Source organism: Orycteropus afer, unplaced genomic scaffold (genome assembly GCF_000298275.1).
Source record: "Orycteropus afer afer isolate SDZICR_OR568_19922 unplaced genomic scaffold, OryAfe1.0 scaffold00218, whole genome shotgun sequence".
NCBI lineage: Eukaryota > Metazoa > Chordata > Mammalia > Tubulidentata > Orycteropodidae > Orycteropus > Orycteropus afer.
Window position 1 is genome coordinate 1,199,461 of NW_006921805.1, and position 20,375 is coordinate 1,219,835.

At 41.2% G+C, this 20,375-nt stretch overlaps 1 protein-coding gene across 1 annotated transcript in view; it reads right to left on the reverse strand.

Moving 5' to 3' along the window:
- Nucleotides 1–20,375, reverse strand: part of OSBPL10 (oxysterol binding protein like 10) — a 576,794-nt gene that overhangs the window by 98,626 nt on the left and 457,793 nt on the right. The window contains exon 5 of the mRNA XM_007948631.2: nucleotides 4,769–4,979. Within this exon, the coding sequence (XP_007946822.1) occupies nucleotides 4,769–4,979 (211 nt within the window). The remainder of the gene's footprint in view (nucleotides 1–4,768; nucleotides 4,980–20,375) is intronic.

Genomic DNA, 20,375 nt, shown 5'->3' on the forward strand with positions numbered 1-20,375 from the left:
TAAAAAAAAAAAAATAGTTGTTAGGTTAGAGACTTCCTCTACACTGATAGGACCTCATTAACATTAAGAAAACCCTATTCCTAAATGGGATCACATCCAAAGGTATAGGGATTAGGATTCCAACACATATTTTACGGGGACAGAATTCAATCCATAACATGAATATAAATGGCTTATTAATTGATGATTTCCACAAGTCCTATAAGAAAATTAAAAAGTTATTAGAAGGATGAGTTAAGGAAAGCATACCAGATTCTGCTCTGGCCGCCTCCTTCCTTCAAATGCTTGCCTCTAGCTCTTTTGTCCTATTTATGTCCTAGGTCACAAGTGCTGACCACTGAGATTCCCCAAGACTCCATTGTCACTGCTCTGACAGCTCTGACTTCAGGATCCTTTCTCAAACAAGCTTTGCACCAATCATCCTGTTATCACCCAGTTCTTCCCTGGATTAGAATGTTCTTGTCTGGTTACAGATGTCTGCTCTGAAAGTGAACCATGTTCCCTGGATCAAAGCCTACAAGCAAATAACTATCAGGAAGCATAGAAAACAGTACTCTGTACCCCAAAACCATTATAAAGCTCTCTGGACTTGGTTGAATAGTGTCCCTAAAAATTCATGTCTACCTGGAACCTGTGAATATGACCTTATTTGGAAACAGGGTCTTGGTGGATGTAATCAAGTTAAGATGAGGTCACACTGGATTAAAGTAGGTCCCACATCCACTATGAATGGTGTCCTTTTAAGAGGAAAATTTGGACACTGAGACAGACACAAACACACAGGGAGAACACATGACAACAGAGGCAGAGAGTGGAGTTATGCTGCCTCAAACCAAGGAATGGCAAAGACTGCTGGCAACCACCAGATGTGAGGAGAGAGGCATCAAACAGATTCTCCCTCTGACCCCCAAGAAGAAGCTAACTTTGACAATGGCTTGATTTATGATGTGTGGTCTCCTGAACCGTGAAAGAATAAATTCATGTTGTCTTAGAAATAAACCTGCTGATATGTTACAATTTGTATGGCAGCCTTAGAAAATTAATACACCACCTAAAGCCCAGAATTCCAAGTAGCACAGCCTGTCCACAGTTGGGAGTAAGTGCCTGCCTCTTCTCTGCAGAGTGAGGGGCATACATCTAGGCTTGGGAAAACAGATGCCCAAGTCCCCCAACAGTTAATTGCTTCTATCAAGCTGCTGAGTTGGATTTAATAGCCACTAAGAATGCAAGAGAGCTGCATAACATAAGCCAAGTTACTTTATTAATTTTAATTACAAACCTTTCTATAAACAGACTTTAAAATAAAGCATTTTGGATCCCCTATATTTTAAGAGGTATCACCGGTGAAACAGGTCCGTGAGCCAAAATGTGTAGGTGGGAGGCAGATGAATATTAAAATATTTTCAGATACCTGTTTAGTTGCTGAGTATGTTTGAAATAAAATGAGTGTTAGACAGCAACATGTGTAGGCAAAGGCTCCGAATCCAGTCATTTTGTGTATTCAGGCACAGAGTGAAGGTGCCCAAACTTACTTTTGTATCTTTTCCTTCTCACTCTGAAAAATGAAACTCATGGAGTGATGATAAAATGAAGTGCTACAAAAGATAAAATGCTACAAGACCACAAATTAATTTTGATTCAGAAAAGAGGTAAAAGAAGAAAACAACACAAGGGTCAGAAAGTTAAGCAACAGCAATCTGTATGGATATTTGGTTTGCTGTGGGGAATATCTCGACCTCCCAGCCCATTGAACATTCACCCAAAACCCTAACAGAGCTTCACTTTAATGAGATTTTTATTTCCATCAACTCAGGCTGGCACTCCTTAGACATAACCATTATGTTTTTATCATTGAGAGTCAGGCTGCCATAGCTATTATCAACCTCAAGAGGCCTGAGATTCTACACAAACGCATTTTGTGGCAACATTCCCAGAGCTGCCAGACTCTTCCTCCACCAGCTTGAGATTCTGGAACTCTGTTTTAACTGCAGGCAACTAAGATGTTTCAGGTGCAAGAAGTAATTCAGTTTTTTTCCCAATGTATGGCATGAATTTAACAAATACATGCAGAATGTTTTTCAACTTAAGTGGCTGTGTTATATGGAATATAACTTTTAAAGGGGTTAAGATGACAAGGAAACAAGCCATTGTGATGCCTCCTGCTCCTCCAATTCTCCAAATTTCAGCCAAGTTCCTTGAAGAAGAAAAAAAAAAAAAGCCAAAGGGAAGGGGCATGGAGAAGTAGGAAGCAGGCAGCAGCCACAAAGTAGGTAACACTATATGCAACATAATGTCAGGGTATATCCTTGATCTCCCCTCTTCCCAAACACTTCTCATTCAACCTGTTATCATATCTGAAATTTCACTATCAGTTTTTGTCCCTCCAAAAGCCTGCCATCCTTGAGTTGATTCTAACTCATGGTGACTCCATGTGTTACTGAGCAGAACTGTGCTCCATAGGATTTTCAATCACTGTAACCATAAAAAGTAGATTATCAGGCCGTTCTTCTGAGGTGCCTCTGGGTGGATTTGACAGCCAACCTTTTGGTTAGCAGTCAAGAGCAAACCACTTGTACCATCCAGGAAAAAACACCACCAGCCCAATGAAAATCATAAAAAGAAACTGGAAATTTGCCAGAGACCAGCCCTAAAGAAAGCTTTTTTAAAGGGTTAATTTTAGGAATAAGAAAATGGTCAAACTCATGTTAACCATCAAAAGATTCTTGGCATGAGCCCATTAGATGGCAGAGGCTGGAAGTTCTAATATAAGGAGAATGAGACCCTGGAAAGTTTTGGCAAGCCTCTGGGTCTAAATCTGAATTTGTGCCCAAACAGGGGTCACTGAGGATCTGCACAGATGTGGAAATGTCAAGGAATCTCACTGGAATTGCAGCATGAGTTTCATTTTTCAGACTGAGAAGGAAAAGATACAAAAGTAAGTTTGGGCACCTTCACTCTGTGCCTGAATACACAAATTCTCTCCTGAATTGGACTTTGCAGCAGAAATTTTGCTGTTGTTATAAAGGACAATAATGGGACAATTGGTGAGATTTAATAAAGTCTGTAGATTTGGAAATACAATTATATTCATGTTAATTTATTTATTCTGATCATTGCTTTGGCCTTATATAAGAAAGTATTCTTTTTTAAAAGAAATAAATACTTAAGTATTTAAAGGTGAAGGGACATCAGGTCCAGGGAGAAAGAAAACAATGAAAAACTATCATTAAATGTTATCATTTGGGGAATCTGGACATAAGTACATGGGAATTTTCCATACTATTCTTGAAACTTCTCTGGAAGTCTGAAATTATAGTAAAATAAAATAAATATACCTGCTCTGAGAGAATTACGGTAGCAGACAGTATCTCTGATCCCAGTTTGGGGGACCCAGACCTCACTGAGTGGCCTGCTGTGACTTGAACAAAGAACCACAAAAGAGGGTAGGTGGCACAGTGGGAAGATTGTGCCTCTAGCCTGACTCTGCCATTAAGCTCGATGGCCTTAGGCAAATCATTTAACCTCTCTGCGTCTCAGCACCACATCTGAAGAGTGAGTGTAATACCATCTACTTTGTGAAGACGTCAAAAAACTGTAATAATGGCCTAACACTGGTAGGACCAGAGCTCAGTAAATGATTGTGGAAGAAACTCAAGTTACCCCACACAATCTACTTTGGAAAACCCTGACTTTAAACCTTCAGTGATATAAAAGGGCAAAGAGTGCTGAAGGAAAGCATGACATATAAACCTAGCTGTACTTTTTATCACCCATGTTGCCCTCATTTCCTCATTAACTAAGTGATCTCTGGTCAACATAGCTCATTGAGGCATCTGTTATTCTATTAATTATAATACTAAATAATTATACATGCCGTGGACAACCTCAAACTATTTTCACCCTTGTTACTGAATGTAATCTTCACTAACATGTATGTATCTGATTTTTTTCTCTGCTTTATTGATTAAACCCTCCTCAAAAAGGGTTCAGACACCTTCAGGGAGCATATTATTATCTCTAATGTATTGATAAGGATCTCTGGTGGCACAAGGCCGAAGGCATTTGACTACTAACCATAAGGTTGGCAGTTCAAACCTACCAGCCACCCCATGGAAGGAAGATGAGGCAATCTACTTCTGTAAAGATTTACCACCATGGAAACCCAATGAGGTCACTGTGAGTCAGAATCAACTCAATGGCAATAGGTTTGGTTTTTGGGAATGTATTGATAAAGAACTAGAAGTGCTTCTGGTATGTATTCTAGAGACACCCTCAAAAGGTCCGTGAGGGGACATGCACAAGGATGTCACTGCAGCAAGGTCAGAGGGGCCAAGAGCTCAAGACAATGTGGTTGTCCATTATTAGTTGGGTCCAATGTCGCAGGTTCACACCATGGAAGTGGCTGCAGTTAGAAGTAATGGATCAGATGCTGCATAGCAATGAATCTTATAAACAGAACGCCGAGTGCAAAAAGGAAGGAATGGAATAAGATTTACAACATGATGTCAGCAAGCCTGAAATGAGTCCCACAGTATTCATGTAAACATGTCAGTTAAACTTCTAATGGGATGTTAAATTTCTAATTTTTCAAAGAAAAATATATAACAGAGTAGGAAGGAAGAAAAGGAGGAGTGATGGCGAGACTCTTGGATAAAAGGATAGGTGGATGGATGGTGGATAATGGTTTAACGGAGGAAAGCAATGGGAAACAAATACAGAGACACTACAGGACTTATTCCAAACACCAGAGAACTACCAGGAGTCTTACCTGAAGCCCCTGGCTTGTGGCTGGGTTGGCCCACCTGGTGCACGCTCTGCTGTAATAAGCTGAGGCACTCCCCAAGGCAGCTGAGGGTAGCAGCAGAGGTAGCTTTCAGGAGCAGCAAATCCTGGTCCAAGGCAGTGAGGGGGCCAGAACCTGGGAGGGACTCGATGGCATGCACAAGGTTCTTCTGCTGTCCTTCTACCTGGTTCATCATCTACAAGACAGAGAAGACAGCAGTGAAGTGAGAGTTGGATGCCTTCCTTTCAAGGGCCTTAGAAACCAGCACTTAAATCATGGAACTGGATGAAAGTGGTGAGAGAAACCATCATCCAAACAAGTGAGAGCAGAGCCAGCTCAGAGGATGTTTAATGTATGTTTGATGGAAAGCAATCCTGGGTAAAATCTGTCTAGATAAATCTACCCAAACTAGGTTATGCCAACTGCACATATCTGCGACTCTATTCAAAAGAGAGTTTTTGAACGCTAGAGTTGCAAAGGACCATCAGGGTCATCTGGGTAAATAGTTTTATAGAACATCAGAAAGTATGTCAATAATGAAATGCACTGCCATTGAGTCGATTCCGACTCACAGTGACCTGCACTGGGCTTCTGAGGCTGTAAATCTTTACAGAAGTAGATCACCTAGTCTTCCTTCCATGAAGCGGCTGGTGGGTTTGAACTCCTGACCTTCTGGTTAGTAGCCAGATGCCTTATCCACTATGCCACCAGAGCTCCTTATGTCATTAATAGATATATTAAACACAGAAGTCCTTGTGACCATCTTTAAAGTCCTTTTACTATGGAAGTTTATCAGGGGTACCAGTGGCTTTGCCCAGAGCAAAGCTAATTCCTCAATTTTCCTCCGATTCCAATCCTCAACTTTGACAGTCCTACTCAAAGTTCAAGAAACAGAAGTGAAAGCTGGGGCTGGTGTCTGTACTAGTAAGATCACAGTGAGGGCAGTGCAGAATCATCCCACCTCCTCCCAAAAACCCGAGATAGCCCCAAAAATAGAATGTGACTTTCTTAACATTGTATAAGATATCAGAAAAAAGGAAAAAAACATCCCAAGAATTCTAGAGCTAACCCTGGTCCATGACTTAAGCTAAAACAAACCAAGATAAGTATATTTTGTGGCCTGGCTTCCTTATAAGCTACAGACAAGCAATAGTCTAATAGTATCTTTAACTTCACAAATCAAGGAGAGAAGAACTGAGAGACAGAAAAGGACTTTAATGGTTATCTTAGGAAGTTCACCCCCCTCCTGTTTTACAACTTATCTCACTAAACAAGATGATGTACATGAAAAGCTTAACATATGCTCAGCAAATAAACAGTGACTGTGAGCTGTGGAAGACCTAAAGCAAGCAAGCTGCACAAGGTCACAGAGCTGGTTAGCATCAGAAGCATTAGATTCTGGTCCACTGTTCTTCAAGCTCCCCTAACAAAAGCCGTCCTTAGCTTGGAGCAACATCTGTCTCTTACTTAGGCACTGCCATCCCCAGATCTTTGTTACCATCATGATGTTGTCAATGGGGGAGAAACAGTAATTCTGTAGTGACCGTACATCTGGGACTTAGATAAAAAACTCATTCCATGCTTGGACTTACTTTTCTACATCCTGTTAAAAGTACCTGTTAAATACTTCCTATTTTCTATCAGGCTACGTAGTAGTCTGCCTAAAAACCAAATGTCAGTCTACTGCAACTCTACTTACCAAAACTGGTGTCATTACTTCAGAAAGATGTGAAAAATAAACATCAATAGACATGTTGCACAGACATGACTTGGAGAGTTCTTACGTTAACAAATACGCCCATCATTTGGAATCTCAGGCTGCTTTTTACAGATTACAGAGCTTACATCCAGCCATTCCAACTCCTGAAACAACGCTAGGTTTGATAAACATTCATTTCTCCTTTGGGTCTTTGCTTGAAAGTGACCTTCTCAATAAAAATTTCCCAAACCACCTAATGTAGTGGTTACAATTTCATCTCCAGACAATCCTTGGAATCCCTATTCTCCTTATCAACCTTCTTTTCCCCCATACCACTCACTAGTTTCCAACCTACCTCATAATTTTGTTATTATGCTAGTGTGTAAGCTGTACAAGGGCAGGGATCTTTCCCTATATTGTTCACTAGTTTATCCCAAGTACAGAAAATACCTACACAATGAATGACTGAATCCCCACTATCACTCCTTTCTCACTGAAAGTGTAAGGAAACCCATGTATGACACAAATTCTGCAGAAACCTTTCTGATCAAACAGATTATTACCTGATGAGCAAAATATGGATGGAGATTTAAGCCTCCATGAGCAGTTTAAGTTTCTCAGGAAATATAGCCAACTGGTTAAATTTAACTTTGAGCAAAATAAAGTGTCTCTGTATTTTTTGACAGTCAATTATAAGTAAAGCTGCTAAACAAAAAAGTGGATTTCAGGCTATTTACAATAGTCAGCATTTCTGTAAATTCCTACCATAAAACTTTGTCTTACAAAACAGATGAATTGAAAGGGAAGGAGAAAATATAATGATATAAAGTATAAAGCATTATGTTTTTTACAATTACGGATGATACTATAACATTTTTTAAAAAAAGTGAATAAAATCAAGCCATTAACTATATGGAATATATTTGTTTTTAATTCAACAAAAAGAACTAACTGTATTCAAATTACATAGTCTAGGATAAATAATTTTTATTTCACAAGCATAAAATATTATGGAAATCTGAGGTAATAAAAGCATGAAACTGGCTTATAGAATCTTCTACTCTATTTCAAAAGAGGTACGTGCCCAGAGAATGAATCCACACATCTGCTCTTTGAAAAAAAATTCAACAGTATTTATTGAGAATCTACTGTCAATGTGAGAAAAAGAGTTGCTTTTTAGAGGGGACATTGGGAATGGAAGTGGGGTGGATTTTGCCATCACCACGACTGGGGAGGGTTACTGGCATTTGGTAGGTAGGAGCTGCTGTTATTAGTTGCTGTGGAGCAAGACCCTGACTCATGGTGACCCTGTGTTTTACACAAAGTAGAATGACTACAATGGGTTTTCTGGGCTGTAATCTTTTTTCCTTCCTTCTTATAATTTAGTTTATTATTTTATTGTTGCTGAGAATACACACAACAAAAAATACACCAATAGTTTCAACATACACAATTCAATGATACCAATTACATTCTTCAAGTTGTGCAACCATTCTTCCCCTTCTTTTCTGAGTTGTTCCTCCCCCAATAACAAGTTTATTGCCCCCTAAATTTCCTACCTAATCTTGTGAGTGGCTGTTGTCAATGTGTTCCCATATCGATAGATCTTAATGGAGCACAGTGCTCAACGCATTCTTTACTAGTTCAGCTAAACTACTGCTGGCTTGTTTGGACAATTCAACTTTTTATAGGTGTACGACTTACAGCAATTACAACAATCAGCTGTGTAATCCTATTCTTAATAAATGCAATTGTTCCATTATGCTTAACCCCCACTTTTCCCCTCCCTCCCACCCCTGGCAACCACTGATAAACTTTGGTCTCTATACATTTGCCTTTTCTTGTCTTTTTATATAAGTGAGGTCATGTAATATTTGTCCTTTTGTGGTTGGCTTATTTCACTCAGCATAATGCCCTCCAGGTTCATGCATATTGTAGCATGCACCAAAATTTCATTTATCCTACTGGCTGAGTAGTGTTCCATTGCATGTATGTACCATATTTTGTCTACCCATTCATCTACTGATGGAATTTAGGATGCTTCCATTTTTGCCTATCCTGAATAGTGCTGCAAGGAACACTGGTATACAAATCTCTGAATCTCTGCTTTCAAGTCTTTTGGATTTATACCTAGGAGTTGAATTACTGAATCAAATTTGTGGTGGTTATGTTTTTGTGTCAACTTGGCTGGGCCTGGTTGAGTGGCTGGGCAGCTGGTGGTAGTTATTCCCCATGATGAGACTGGCAATCAACTCCATGGTGGGATCTACCACAAGCAGCTGAGTAGCTGCTTTGGGTATGTGGTGTGCTTCCTATATATAAGCAGCAGCTTTGGGAATGGTCTCTAGCTTACAGCACCTTGAACCCTGCATGTAGCCTGCCATGCTCTGCCAACCTTGGGACTTACAACAGACTTGAATTAACGGCCTGCCATGTGGTTTGGTAACATTGGAACTGTGCCTTTTTACTGGTCAACCTTGGGCTTGGCAGCCTCAGCAGCCAGCAGCTGTCTGAGTGATGAAAAGCCTCTAGCTTCAGTGGGCCGGGAGCTGGAGACAGAGCTGAAGCCCAAGGCTGAGGGGCTTTCACCCAGCCCCTAGAGCTTGGCACTTTGAACTTGGACTTAAAACCTCCAAATTATAAGAATAAATTCCTGTTTGTTTAAGCCATCCCATTTGTGGTATATTTCTGCAGAGTTTCACTAGGTAACCAGAACAATATGGTAGTTCTATTTTTAGTTTTCTGAGGAACCACACAAGTTTCCATAACAGCTGTACAATTTTGCATTGCCACAAGCAACAGATAATAGTTCCAATTTCCCAACATCCTCACCAACTTTCATTATTTTCTGTCTTCTTATCTTAGTCATCCTAGTGGGAGAGAACGTGCATCTCATTTTGCTTTTCATTTGCCTCTCTCTGATGGCTAATGATGTTGAGCATCTTTTTAAGTGCTGGCGGCCATTTGAATGTTCTCTTTGGTAAAATGTCTACTCAATGTTGCCCATTTTATAAAACGTTGCCCATTTTATGATTAAGTTCTTTGTCTTTTTGTTGTTGTCAAAATTTTACTTATATTTTGGTTAGTAGATTCTTATTGAACATATTTCTTAAGACTTGATCAGGATTATTCTATAAACTCTTTGACCAAAATGTACAATAATGGTCGTGGGGTACTGTCCAGTTCTTCTGGTCTTATGGTAAAGGTGGCAGTTGTTCATGGAGGGAATTGGCCACACAATCCTCCTATTCCTGACTCTGCTTCCTCTGATGCTCCAGGTAAACAGAAAACAATGGTACATTGGGTGGCTGCTTATAAGATGTTAAGATCTCAGGCACTAAGCAACTAAGAGGTAGAACAGAAGTACTAAACATGTTATTAAGCCCATTAACTGGGATGTCTCTTGAAACCATGACCTTAAACCTCCAAATCAAGGAATTAAATCCCCAAAAAGTTTGATTGTACATAAGCAGCCTCAACAGCTACTTTTTTATGTGCATGTGTATCTTGTAAATATAGCTATCACACAACTTTTAGCAATTCAACTTTTTACAGGTTACAGCTACTTGACAGCAATTACAATAATCAGCGGTGCAACCCTACTCTTAATCAATGCAATTTTTCTATCACCATAAACCAAAACTCAGTGCTGTATAAGCACTAGCCCTGTTTTCCACTCCCTCCAGCTCCTGGTAACCACTTTGGTCTCTAAACATTTGCCTTTTCTCATCTTTTTATATGAATGAGGTCATGCAGTATTTGTTCTTTTGTGATTGACTTCTTTCACTCAGCAAATATTGGCTGTAATCTTTATAAATGCAGTGTAGTAAATTACTTAGTGTGGCTTTTCTACCCATAAGTCTTTGTAAACTCCAAGGTGGGATTTGCTATGAGCAACTGAGGAGCTCCTGATTGCTAATGTTGTCCACCTGGAGTATTTCTGTTGGGAGTGGCACAAAACAATGTTCTGGGAGGGTCTCACTCTATCTCTCAGGTGCTTAGAATTCTGATGCTATGATTGGCTAGTTTGGCCACTCTGCTAGGCTCAAAAGGAGGCTTCCTAGAGGCAGAACTCTGACTGCTGGCTGAGGAAGATGTGCTGCTAAAAGAGACAGGGGCTCCTGAGACACACATTGCTGGGAAAGAGATGCAAGAGACATGCATTGCTGAGTGAGACACCGAGGGACCAGCACTGTTGGGAAAGAGACTGTGAAAGACTGTCGGCTGAAGCACGGTGGGCTGGGAGAGAGACTGAGCATTTTTCCTGAACTTGAATTGTAGCCTGTGGTGCTTCCCTAATAAACCCCATAATCTGTGAGCTGTGTGTGGCCACTGCAGCAAATTATTGAACCCAGAAGAGAGGCGGTGGGTGCTTTGGGAGGAACAGTTCGCGAAAGGGCTGGAGGGAGGCAGCATGTCTGGCCTTGCAGTAATAGGCCTTGGGCTATTGATGGTGATTCCGCCTTCCTCTTGTAGGGTTCTAGGAAGTCAGAATATGTGGCCTCTTTGTCCTTTTCGCAGTAAAGCAGTTCACCAAGCCTTTTCTTCCACAGAGCTGCTGACTGAGTCTGAACCTCCAACCTTTAGGTTAGCAGCTGATTGCCAATGCTTGTGCTACCCAGGCTCCTGAAAAGAACAAAACAAAAAACCAAACTCACTGCCATCGAGTCAGATCCAACTCATAGCGACCACTCCTTAGGTTTCTGAAGCAGTATCACTATGGAAATTGCCCCATCTTCCTACCGAGGAGTGTCTGGTGGATTTGAACTGCCAGCCTTCTGCTTAGCAGTCAAATGCCTTAGGCACTACACCACCAGAGCTTCCCCAGGCTCATGAGTAGGCACTGGGGAAAAAACAAAAAAATCCAAGCCCATTGCCATTCAGTCAATTCTGACTCATAACAACACTATAGGACAGAGTATAACTGCCCCCATAAGGGTCTCCAAGGCTGTAAATCTTTCTGGAAGCAGATTGCCAAGTCTTTGTACCACCCAGCAACGAGCTGGTGGGTTTGAAGTATGGATATCTCAGTTAGCGGCTGAGCCCTTAACCACTGTACCATCAGAGCTCCTTGTGTAGGATATAGGTATGCTAAATGTCTTGCAAGTTAGAACACAGTTCCATAAAACAAAGAACTTTCTTGCTCAAAATGCTAATACCAACCACTCGGGTGACCCTGTACTAGAAACATTTCAGTCACCATCCACCTTATGGATTTCACATATTTCTTGATGAACTGAGCACTAAAATGTAAGAGGAGCCTAGCAGTGATTGGCGCATAGTAGTCACCTCACCAAGGTTCATTTTCTCCCCATTTTTCTATGTGATGCAAAACATAACTCTAGTCTTTAATGACACAATCGATGTCACTCTGTACTTTACATTAACTTAATTAAGTACAAAAGAAAAAGAGTGAACTCTGAAAGAAATGTATGCTTCCTATCCTCATAGCTATATATCACAGTTATTAGCCTTCTAATATTTGCTAAAACAAGGAGGCACTGATGAAGAGTCTTAATCAGACTCGGAAGTTTCAGTGATTTCCATCTCTGTATTAATCAATTAAGGGCACATATGAGAAAATGAATGTGGTACTGAAAGACTATGCACACTAAAAAAAACACAATCACAAATTTCTTAGAGCAGCCCTTCACTCCTTCAAGGTTCCTAAAGGCTTATCAACTTAAGAGCAAAAATCAACTCAAGAGCAAAGCACAATCTTCCGTGAGCATACCTACACTGCCAGCCTTTAAAAGCATGTCGAAACATTTACTTTAATTACATGTTTCAAACCAGAGCCCCAGATACTTCTCTTCTGAGGCACATCAACGTTAATCATCTGTGGTGTGTACAAACGAAACAAAAAAGTGCACAAATTTCATTATTTCTGCTGTTTGGCTTCTACAATCAGAGGTCTCATCATCTCTTAATACAGTACAAAAATGGGGTCCCAAATTAAATTTCAGAGATACATCCCTTAAAAATATCAACTCAGGGGTTGTGAAACAGTCTAAATACAGGTCAAATTGAACTGCACAGATAAGCAAACCTCACTGGGAGTAAATTTTATGGCTTGTTTCCCACAGCACAAACAATGGCACGTAAGTTACAAAACCAAGTCACAGGAATTTAATGCTAATAGGATCAATGGTTGCTGAAAAAGACATGGTCAGTGAAGCCTGAAACTAAGATGCAAAAACCAATCCCACTGACATCCAATTGAACAAGTTTATCCCTGGCTGAACAGGAAACTAAAGGGGGTAGCAAGGAGAGAGCGGTCACATTTATCTTGACTAATCTGACTTTCTTGAGCTGCAAACCTTGGTCCAGGTATTAGAAGCACCTGAAAGGCCCAGTCAGGACAGGCGAAATGTCAACAGATCTAGCACAGCCACTCATCCATTACTAATCAAAGGATCAGCATAAAGCAACTGTGGTAGTTCAGTTTGTGTCAACTTGGCTGGGCCTGGTTGAGTGGCTGGGCAGCTGGTAGTAGTTATTCCCCATGATAAGACTGGCAATCAACTCCATGGTGGGATCTAGCACAAGCAGCTGAGTAGCTGTCTTTGGGATGTGGTCTGCTTCCTGTATGTAAGGAGAAGCCTTTGGGATGGTCTCTAGTTTGTGGCACAGTTAGACCTTGCATGTAGCTGTGTTGTTCATCAGCCTGCCATGCTCTGCCAACCCTGGGACTTACAATGGACTTGAATTAATGGCCTGCCATGTGGTTTGGTAATATCAGGACTGTGCCATTTTCTTTGTTGACCTTGGGCTTGTTAACCTTAGCAGCCAGTAGTTGCCTGAGTGAAGAGATGCCTCTAGCTTCAGTAGGCCAGGAGCAAGAAGAGGCAGAGCTGAAGCCTAAGATCAAGGGGCTTTCACCCCACCCCCAGAGCCTGGCACTTTGAACTTGGACTTAAAGCCTCCAAACTGTAAGAGAATAAACTCCTGTTTTTTAAGGCCATCCCATTTGGGGTATATATTCTTGTCAGAACAGCACTAAGTAACCAGAACAGCAATTCTAGACCATAGATTTCTCATCCTAAAGTAATCAAGGTTGTTTGCTTTGTTTAGCGAGCCTCCAGGGCTCAGTGACTCAATCCATCTTGCTTGGAAGTGGATGGAACAATTTGATGTCAAGCTCAAGGTGGCCTAGGTTTAGCATGCCTCCTCAGTGTGGTAGAATTCCTGAGCCCCCTGTAAGTATCCCCTCTGGAGCAAGGGGTCAGTCACTAGGTGTCTTAGTCATCTAGTGCTGCTACAACAGAACACCACATATAGATAGCTTTCACAAACAGAAATTTATTCTCTCACAGTTTAGGAGGATAGAAGTCCAAATTCAGAGTGCTGGCTACAGAGAAAGGTGTTGTCTCTCTGTCTGCTCTTGGGGAAGGTCCTTGTCATCACTCTTCCCCTGGCACTAAGAGTTTCTCAGCACAGGGAACCCATGTCCAAAGGATGCACACTGCTCCCGGCTATTCTTTCTTGGTGGTGGGAGGTCCCTCTCTCTTTGCTAGATTCTCTCTCCTTGTATCTCTTGTAAGATAAAAGGTGATGCAGGCCACACTGCAGGGAAACTCCCCTTACATTGGATCTGGCCGTGACCTGATTAAGGGTGTTGCATCCCACCCTAATCCCCTCCCCTTACAACTGATTGGCTGATCAGACCATATCACGTTCAAGGGGTATGATTACATTGTTATTTAACTGCCAAATGACACCATTACATGACAGTCAAACCATGGAGAGTCACGGCCTAGCCGAGAGATGACACATATTTTGGGGGAACACATTTCAATCCACAACACTGGCTAACTGAAGCATTTGTTCATTTAGGCCAAAGTCTTCAACGAGGCTTAAAAGCCATCCTTCAAGGATATTTAAAACCAAAATCATCTCCTCACATCCCACACCATAGAGCTTATCTCCATTCACATGACTTTACCATTCCACTACATTATTTTAATATTCTAGGAGATTCCCCTCTAATTCATTATAGCAACTTCTCAACATACCCATCAACTCCTTAACGAAAATCATCACCAGATAATTTGTATCGTATGATACTTTAAATTCCTTACCTCAAAATCCTTGATTTGTTTCCACCACTCCTGGACTGTTATATCACGATGTTTACTTAATCTTAACCAAGTTCTCCCATTATCAACGAAATTTCAAATTCTCAAACTTCTGACCTTGCTTTCCCTCCTCAGAGGCATGACCAACACTAAACAGGGGTGTGCTCTCCCTTACAGCTGTGAAAAATAAACTCAGTTTTGTCTCATCAACAGGTTGTGTTGTTGATTATTTAGGGAGTTAACATTCTTGCCTAGTAAATCTTGCCTTCCACCTGAGCCATGTCTTCTCCCAGGGTGCTGCTGACTTTCCTATCTGATACTCAATCTTCCTCCTGTATTTCCTGAGCTATGGCTCTTATCCTACCTTTCTGGTGCAATATCTACCTTGAATGATAACTTACCAAGAATTCCCATTAGGCAGGGTCTTGTGGCCCCTTGGGACATTACTCCCTATACTGCCAAAGATATCACTGTGTAGGCCAGTGCTAAACATCTCACGACTCCCAAATACCTCTCGGGCCTTAAGTAAATGGAGAAAGAAAATCCCACGCAGTGCCAGATCTTCAAAACCCACAGAGGTCAAAATTTTCAGTTGAGAGAGTGAAATGGGCAGTAAGGGACAAGAATGAGTATGAGAAAATGGGATCCATCTCCAATGTGAGCAACCTGCTGTCTTCACAGATGAGATTACAAAGAGGAAGAGTAAAGCAAAAAGACAAAGGAAGAGAATAGAGAGACCATACAAAGTATATCCCTTCCTTTAACTAACAGAACCAAAAAAAAAAAATGTGTCACAGATTGAACTGTGCCCCCCCTCAAAATGTTTTGCATGTAATTTGATTTGTAGATATGGTTTCCTGTGTTACATGAATGACGTTCTATCACTGTGCAACCTAAACTTAATCATTTCTGAGTTATAAAAAGATCAGACATGGAACAAAAACAAACATTAGACGTCGTGTGAGGATCATCAAGCGACCAAGGAACATCTGGGCCACAGAAGCTGAGACAAGGATCTTCCCCGAGAGTTGCAACGCAACACGCTGCCATCAACTCACAGCGACCCCTCCTTGGGTTTCCAAGGTGGTATCACCAGGGAAATAGATTGCCCAGCCTTCCTTCCAAGGAGTAGCTGGTGGATTTGAACCACCAGGCTTCTGGTTAGCAGTCAAGTGCCTTAGGCACTACACCATCAAAGCTCTGAATTTGGACTTCTAGCCTCCTGAACTGTGAGAAGATAAATTTCTGCTCTTTAAAGCAACCCAGTTGTAGTATTTCTGCTACACCTGCAGTAAGAAACTAAGACCAAAAAAGTAAAAAGAAGGAAATATCTCAAAGAAATTGATCATTAGAAGATCTTCACTGACCAAACTGCAGGGGTCAGCAAACTTTTTGTAAAGAGCCAGATAGCAAGTATTTTAGGACTTATGAGCCATTTGGTCTCAGCCACAACTATTTTATTCTGCCACTGTAACATGAAAGCAGCACAGACAATGTGTCAACAAATGTTATGGCTGTGTTTTAATACAACTTTATTTACAAAACAGACAGCTGAATTTATAATTGCTTGCTGAATCACACTGATGATTGCTTTAAGAAGTTCTAGCCAGATAATTCCAACATCTAAGTCATCCTGGTTTTGGTATCAAATGTCTATCTTTTCTTATGCAAATTGTGATACGTTGAATCTGTACGATAGGTAATCATTTTAGGTCTAGCATGTTGTTGTTGTTGTTGTTGTTATGTGCCATCAAGTCGAACCCAACTCATAGCGACCCCTCCTTACTTTTGTGAGCTGTGCTTCCAATGACAATTTTCAGAGCCTTTTTGGTGCTATTTCGGTTTGCTTGGTTTGTCTAGAGTTCCCACTAGCCCCTGCTGGTGCTGCCTACAGGGACAGAAAGAACTTCCCTAGGCCTGCCTACCAGTGCCTTTGGGTGGGGAGAGGCTGCAGCCTGGGAAGACAGGTGCATGCTGTGGCAGGATGTCCCTTGCCACCACTCATTTCCCCAGCTGCCAAGTGTCTCTTGGCAGGTGGGATAGTTCTACGTGTCAATTTGGCCGGGCCTGGTTTTGAGTGGCTAGGCAGCTAGATATAGTTACTCCCCATGATGTGACTGGTCATCAACTCCATGGTGTAATCTACTGTCAGTAGCTGAGCTGCCTTAGGGATGTGGTCTGCTCCCAGTATATAAGATGCTTTAAAAAAAGTCTTGAGCTTTCTGGCATACTTGAACCTGGCATGTAGCTGAGTCTTCACTCAGCAGCCTACCATGCTAAGTGCCGATCTTGGGACTGTTTCTGGATTTGAACTAGTGGCCAGCCATGTTGTTTAATAATCTTGGGACTATGCCATTTTACTTGTCAATCTTGGGTTTGTCACCCTCAGCAGCTGCCTGAGTTAAGAGATGCCTCCAGCTCCAGTGGGCTGGGAGCAAGAGGCAGAGCTGAAGCCCAAGTCTGAGGGGCCTTCACCCAGCTCCTAGAACTGGCACGCTGAACTCATACTTCTAACTTCCTAAACTGTAAGAGAATAAATTCTCTGTCAAAACAGTAGGGAAGGGGTGTGTCTCAATCCTGAAGTCATATTTATGCTATAGTTTTGCTTTTCATTCAAAAGTATTTAAGTGCAGACTTCCTATTTCCATTCCAAGGTAAAGACTAACTGGCAGCTGGAGGTTATTGAGCACCTTCCATTAATCCTTGTTGAACTTTGATAGGAGAATAGCACTCATCATTTCCAGATTTCTTACCTACTTTTTGGAAACATATCCACTTTGCCTTTGGACTTTTAGGTGGCATTACTGAGGCTGACCCTGAGCAAAGGACTCAAGCCATGACCACCCCCATCCTTGCAGGGTAGAACTGATTAATGGGGTTGTGAAATTCAACAATGGCACTTGGCCTTCATCAGATGAGATGTGGGGGATAGGATGAGAGGGAAAAAATGATTGAAAGGACAGCCCAGAGGTATACAACATCCGATATCTGTTCTGGTCTTCTGGTAGTTTAAATATGAGTGTGCTGAGCATTATCACAAAGTTTCAATGCAGTTTACAAATAAGCCCATACTGTCTAGAGTAAATGGGAAAAGCAAAATTCTCAACTGTACACCTACACTCAAAAACATGAAGATATTGGGGAATGAGCTCTCTGCATTATGCATTTAAAAACTGATTCCCTTCCATCATTTCTTCATTTTAGGCTTTTCTACAATCATTTCCTCACCTCCTCCAATAATAACTCCACACTGCACAAATACAAAATGCAAATTTTATCTTTACAGTCTTATAAAGCAAACCCACCTGAGATGTTAAAAGAAAAGTGAGATCATAGCATTCACAGCAGAAAGAATCTTACAACCCCCTCCCCCAATCATGCTTTGCTTCATTTGGCATGTAGAAAACATCAATTCAGAGAGTTCTGGTGACCTTGCCAAGAACCACCAACTCCTCTTGTAGTGGCAAAGCAGGACTGGTACTCAGTCTTCCCACTACACTTAGTGAACTTTCTATGATCAGACTATATCCTGGGTAATTCCTCTTATTAGATGGACATCTTCACATATTCAGGAAGAAAAATGCTACCTCCTGCCTCATAAAACAACTACACTAAAGTTTCATTCTGTCTACTATCTCTCACTCTACCATCCTTCTGCACCATCTGGGAACAACCTGCTTTTTTTATTTTTATCTGTATACTAAAGACCGGCTCACTCCATCAACAACCCAAATCAGAAAGTAGTAGCAATGATAAAGGAAGAAGTAAAAATTACTTGTATTCCCACTTCTTGAAGATAAGACTGTTAGCATTCTTGAATGTATTAGTCTGATTCTTCTTTTTAAATATTTGAAGGTGACTACCACCATTCCCCTTTTCTTTGTTGAAGAGGGTCTGTGCAGACTTCCTGTCTATTCTGCCATCTTGGAATGGTTGTTGTTGTTGTTATGTGCCGTCGAGTCGGCCCCGACTCATAGCGACCCCTCCTTGGGTTTCCAAGGCAGTATCTCTACAGAAGAAGATGGCAGAATAGACAGAAAGTCTGCACAGACCCTCTTCAACAAAGAAAAGGGGAACCAATTAACACAGACACAGAAGATAATCCTGGACCCCTGAGCCTTGAAGGGAAGGATACAGAAGTGGACTAAACCCCAATGAGCAGAAGAATTTGCATGAAAATACCAAAAAAGGAGACATTCGGACCTGCAGTCTGGCAGCAATCCTGAGAGATCCTGACAGCACAGACAGCTTGAAGATTCCCAAGTGGTGGTAGGACCTAAGAACTAACCTAAAAACCAGCTCTGCTAGCCAGGGACTGCACGGAGGACTGGTCTGGTGGCTGGGGAATAAAAGGGGAAGTAGCGGTGAAGAGGAAGACGGACTGAGCTGTGGACTTTTGCCTGTCTGGAGGGCACTGCCATTTTGAATGTTTACAAGTGGCTTGACCATTTTGGATATTTAAAGAGACAGCACTCTACCAGATTCCAGGGGCTTAAGAAGAGGTTCTGCTTGCCAGTAACCCCAAGAACACGCCAGACATGCATGCATGAAAAGGTGCAACATTCCTCGTTACTCTTATACCCCACACCCACTTGGTGTATGGAGGTGCGGCCACCTCCCATTCCCACCCACCTTCTGGGCCTGCAGGAACTCTATCCCAGTCTGTGTGCTCGGACGGAGTCTGGGTGCCCTGCCCTGTTCTCCGCCGATGTTTTTCTTTTTTTTCCTTTTTCTCTTTCTTTTTTTCTGGTGTTTAGCTTGCTTGTATTTGTCTGTTTTAAAACTACTATTATTATTACTACTTTTGTCCTTTTTACTATTCTTCCCCTCCCAGGTCGTTGTTTATGACTTTCTTTTTTCTTTTCCCTATTCCTGGTTCAATTTTTTTGTTGTTGTTAATTTAAATTCTCCCCCCCCCAAACTTTTCTTCTCATGGTTAACCCCCATTCCTTGTTTAGTTTTGTTTTGCATTTTTCTCATTTTTATCTTCATTATTCTCCTTCTCTACCTGTTTACTCTTAGTGCCCTATCCCCAGATATTGCAGTTTTTATTTTTATTTTTTTTCTTCTTTTCTCCCATTTTTCTTTTTTTAATTACTGTTCCTGTGTGATTACATGGTGTATTTTCTTCTCCATGTGCTTTTAGTTTTTTGATGGTTATTCAATTGTAATTTTTGTCTAACTGAGTGGGAGACAGCAGCAGTCTGTACCATAAGATACAACTACACCCACACCTCCTGTGACATCACTTACTGAGAAAGAGCCACCACCTCCTTGTCCATCAACGGGCCAACTATAAAAACCACCAAGAAGAGCCTGAATCACGCTTGGCTGCTCTTCACAGTTAACAGAGATCTTAACACAACACCACAATGTCTCAGAGATAATAGACCATCACAGTGCACACAAAGAAGCAGTAGAAAAAAGGAAACAGGATACTGACCCAGAACACATCCCTGAGGAAGAAGCAGCATTGGAACTCTCTGATAAGGAATTCAAAATAATTATCTTTAGGTATCTTCAAAGGATTGAGAGGCAGAACAAAGAAAACACTGAAAAAACCTTACAAGAATTTTGGAAGAAAATACAAGAACAAAATGACAAAATAAATTAAAAAGTTAGAAAAGATTCAAAATCTACAGACAGAAATCCAGAAGATTAATACTAAATTGTCATTAATAGATAACATATTGAAAGGGCAAAAGGGTAGAAATGATGCAATGGAAGACAGAATTAATGAGAATGAAGACAAATACCTGAATACTTCTTTGGAAAGGGATCAATCAGAAAAAAGATCAAAACAAAATGAAGAAAG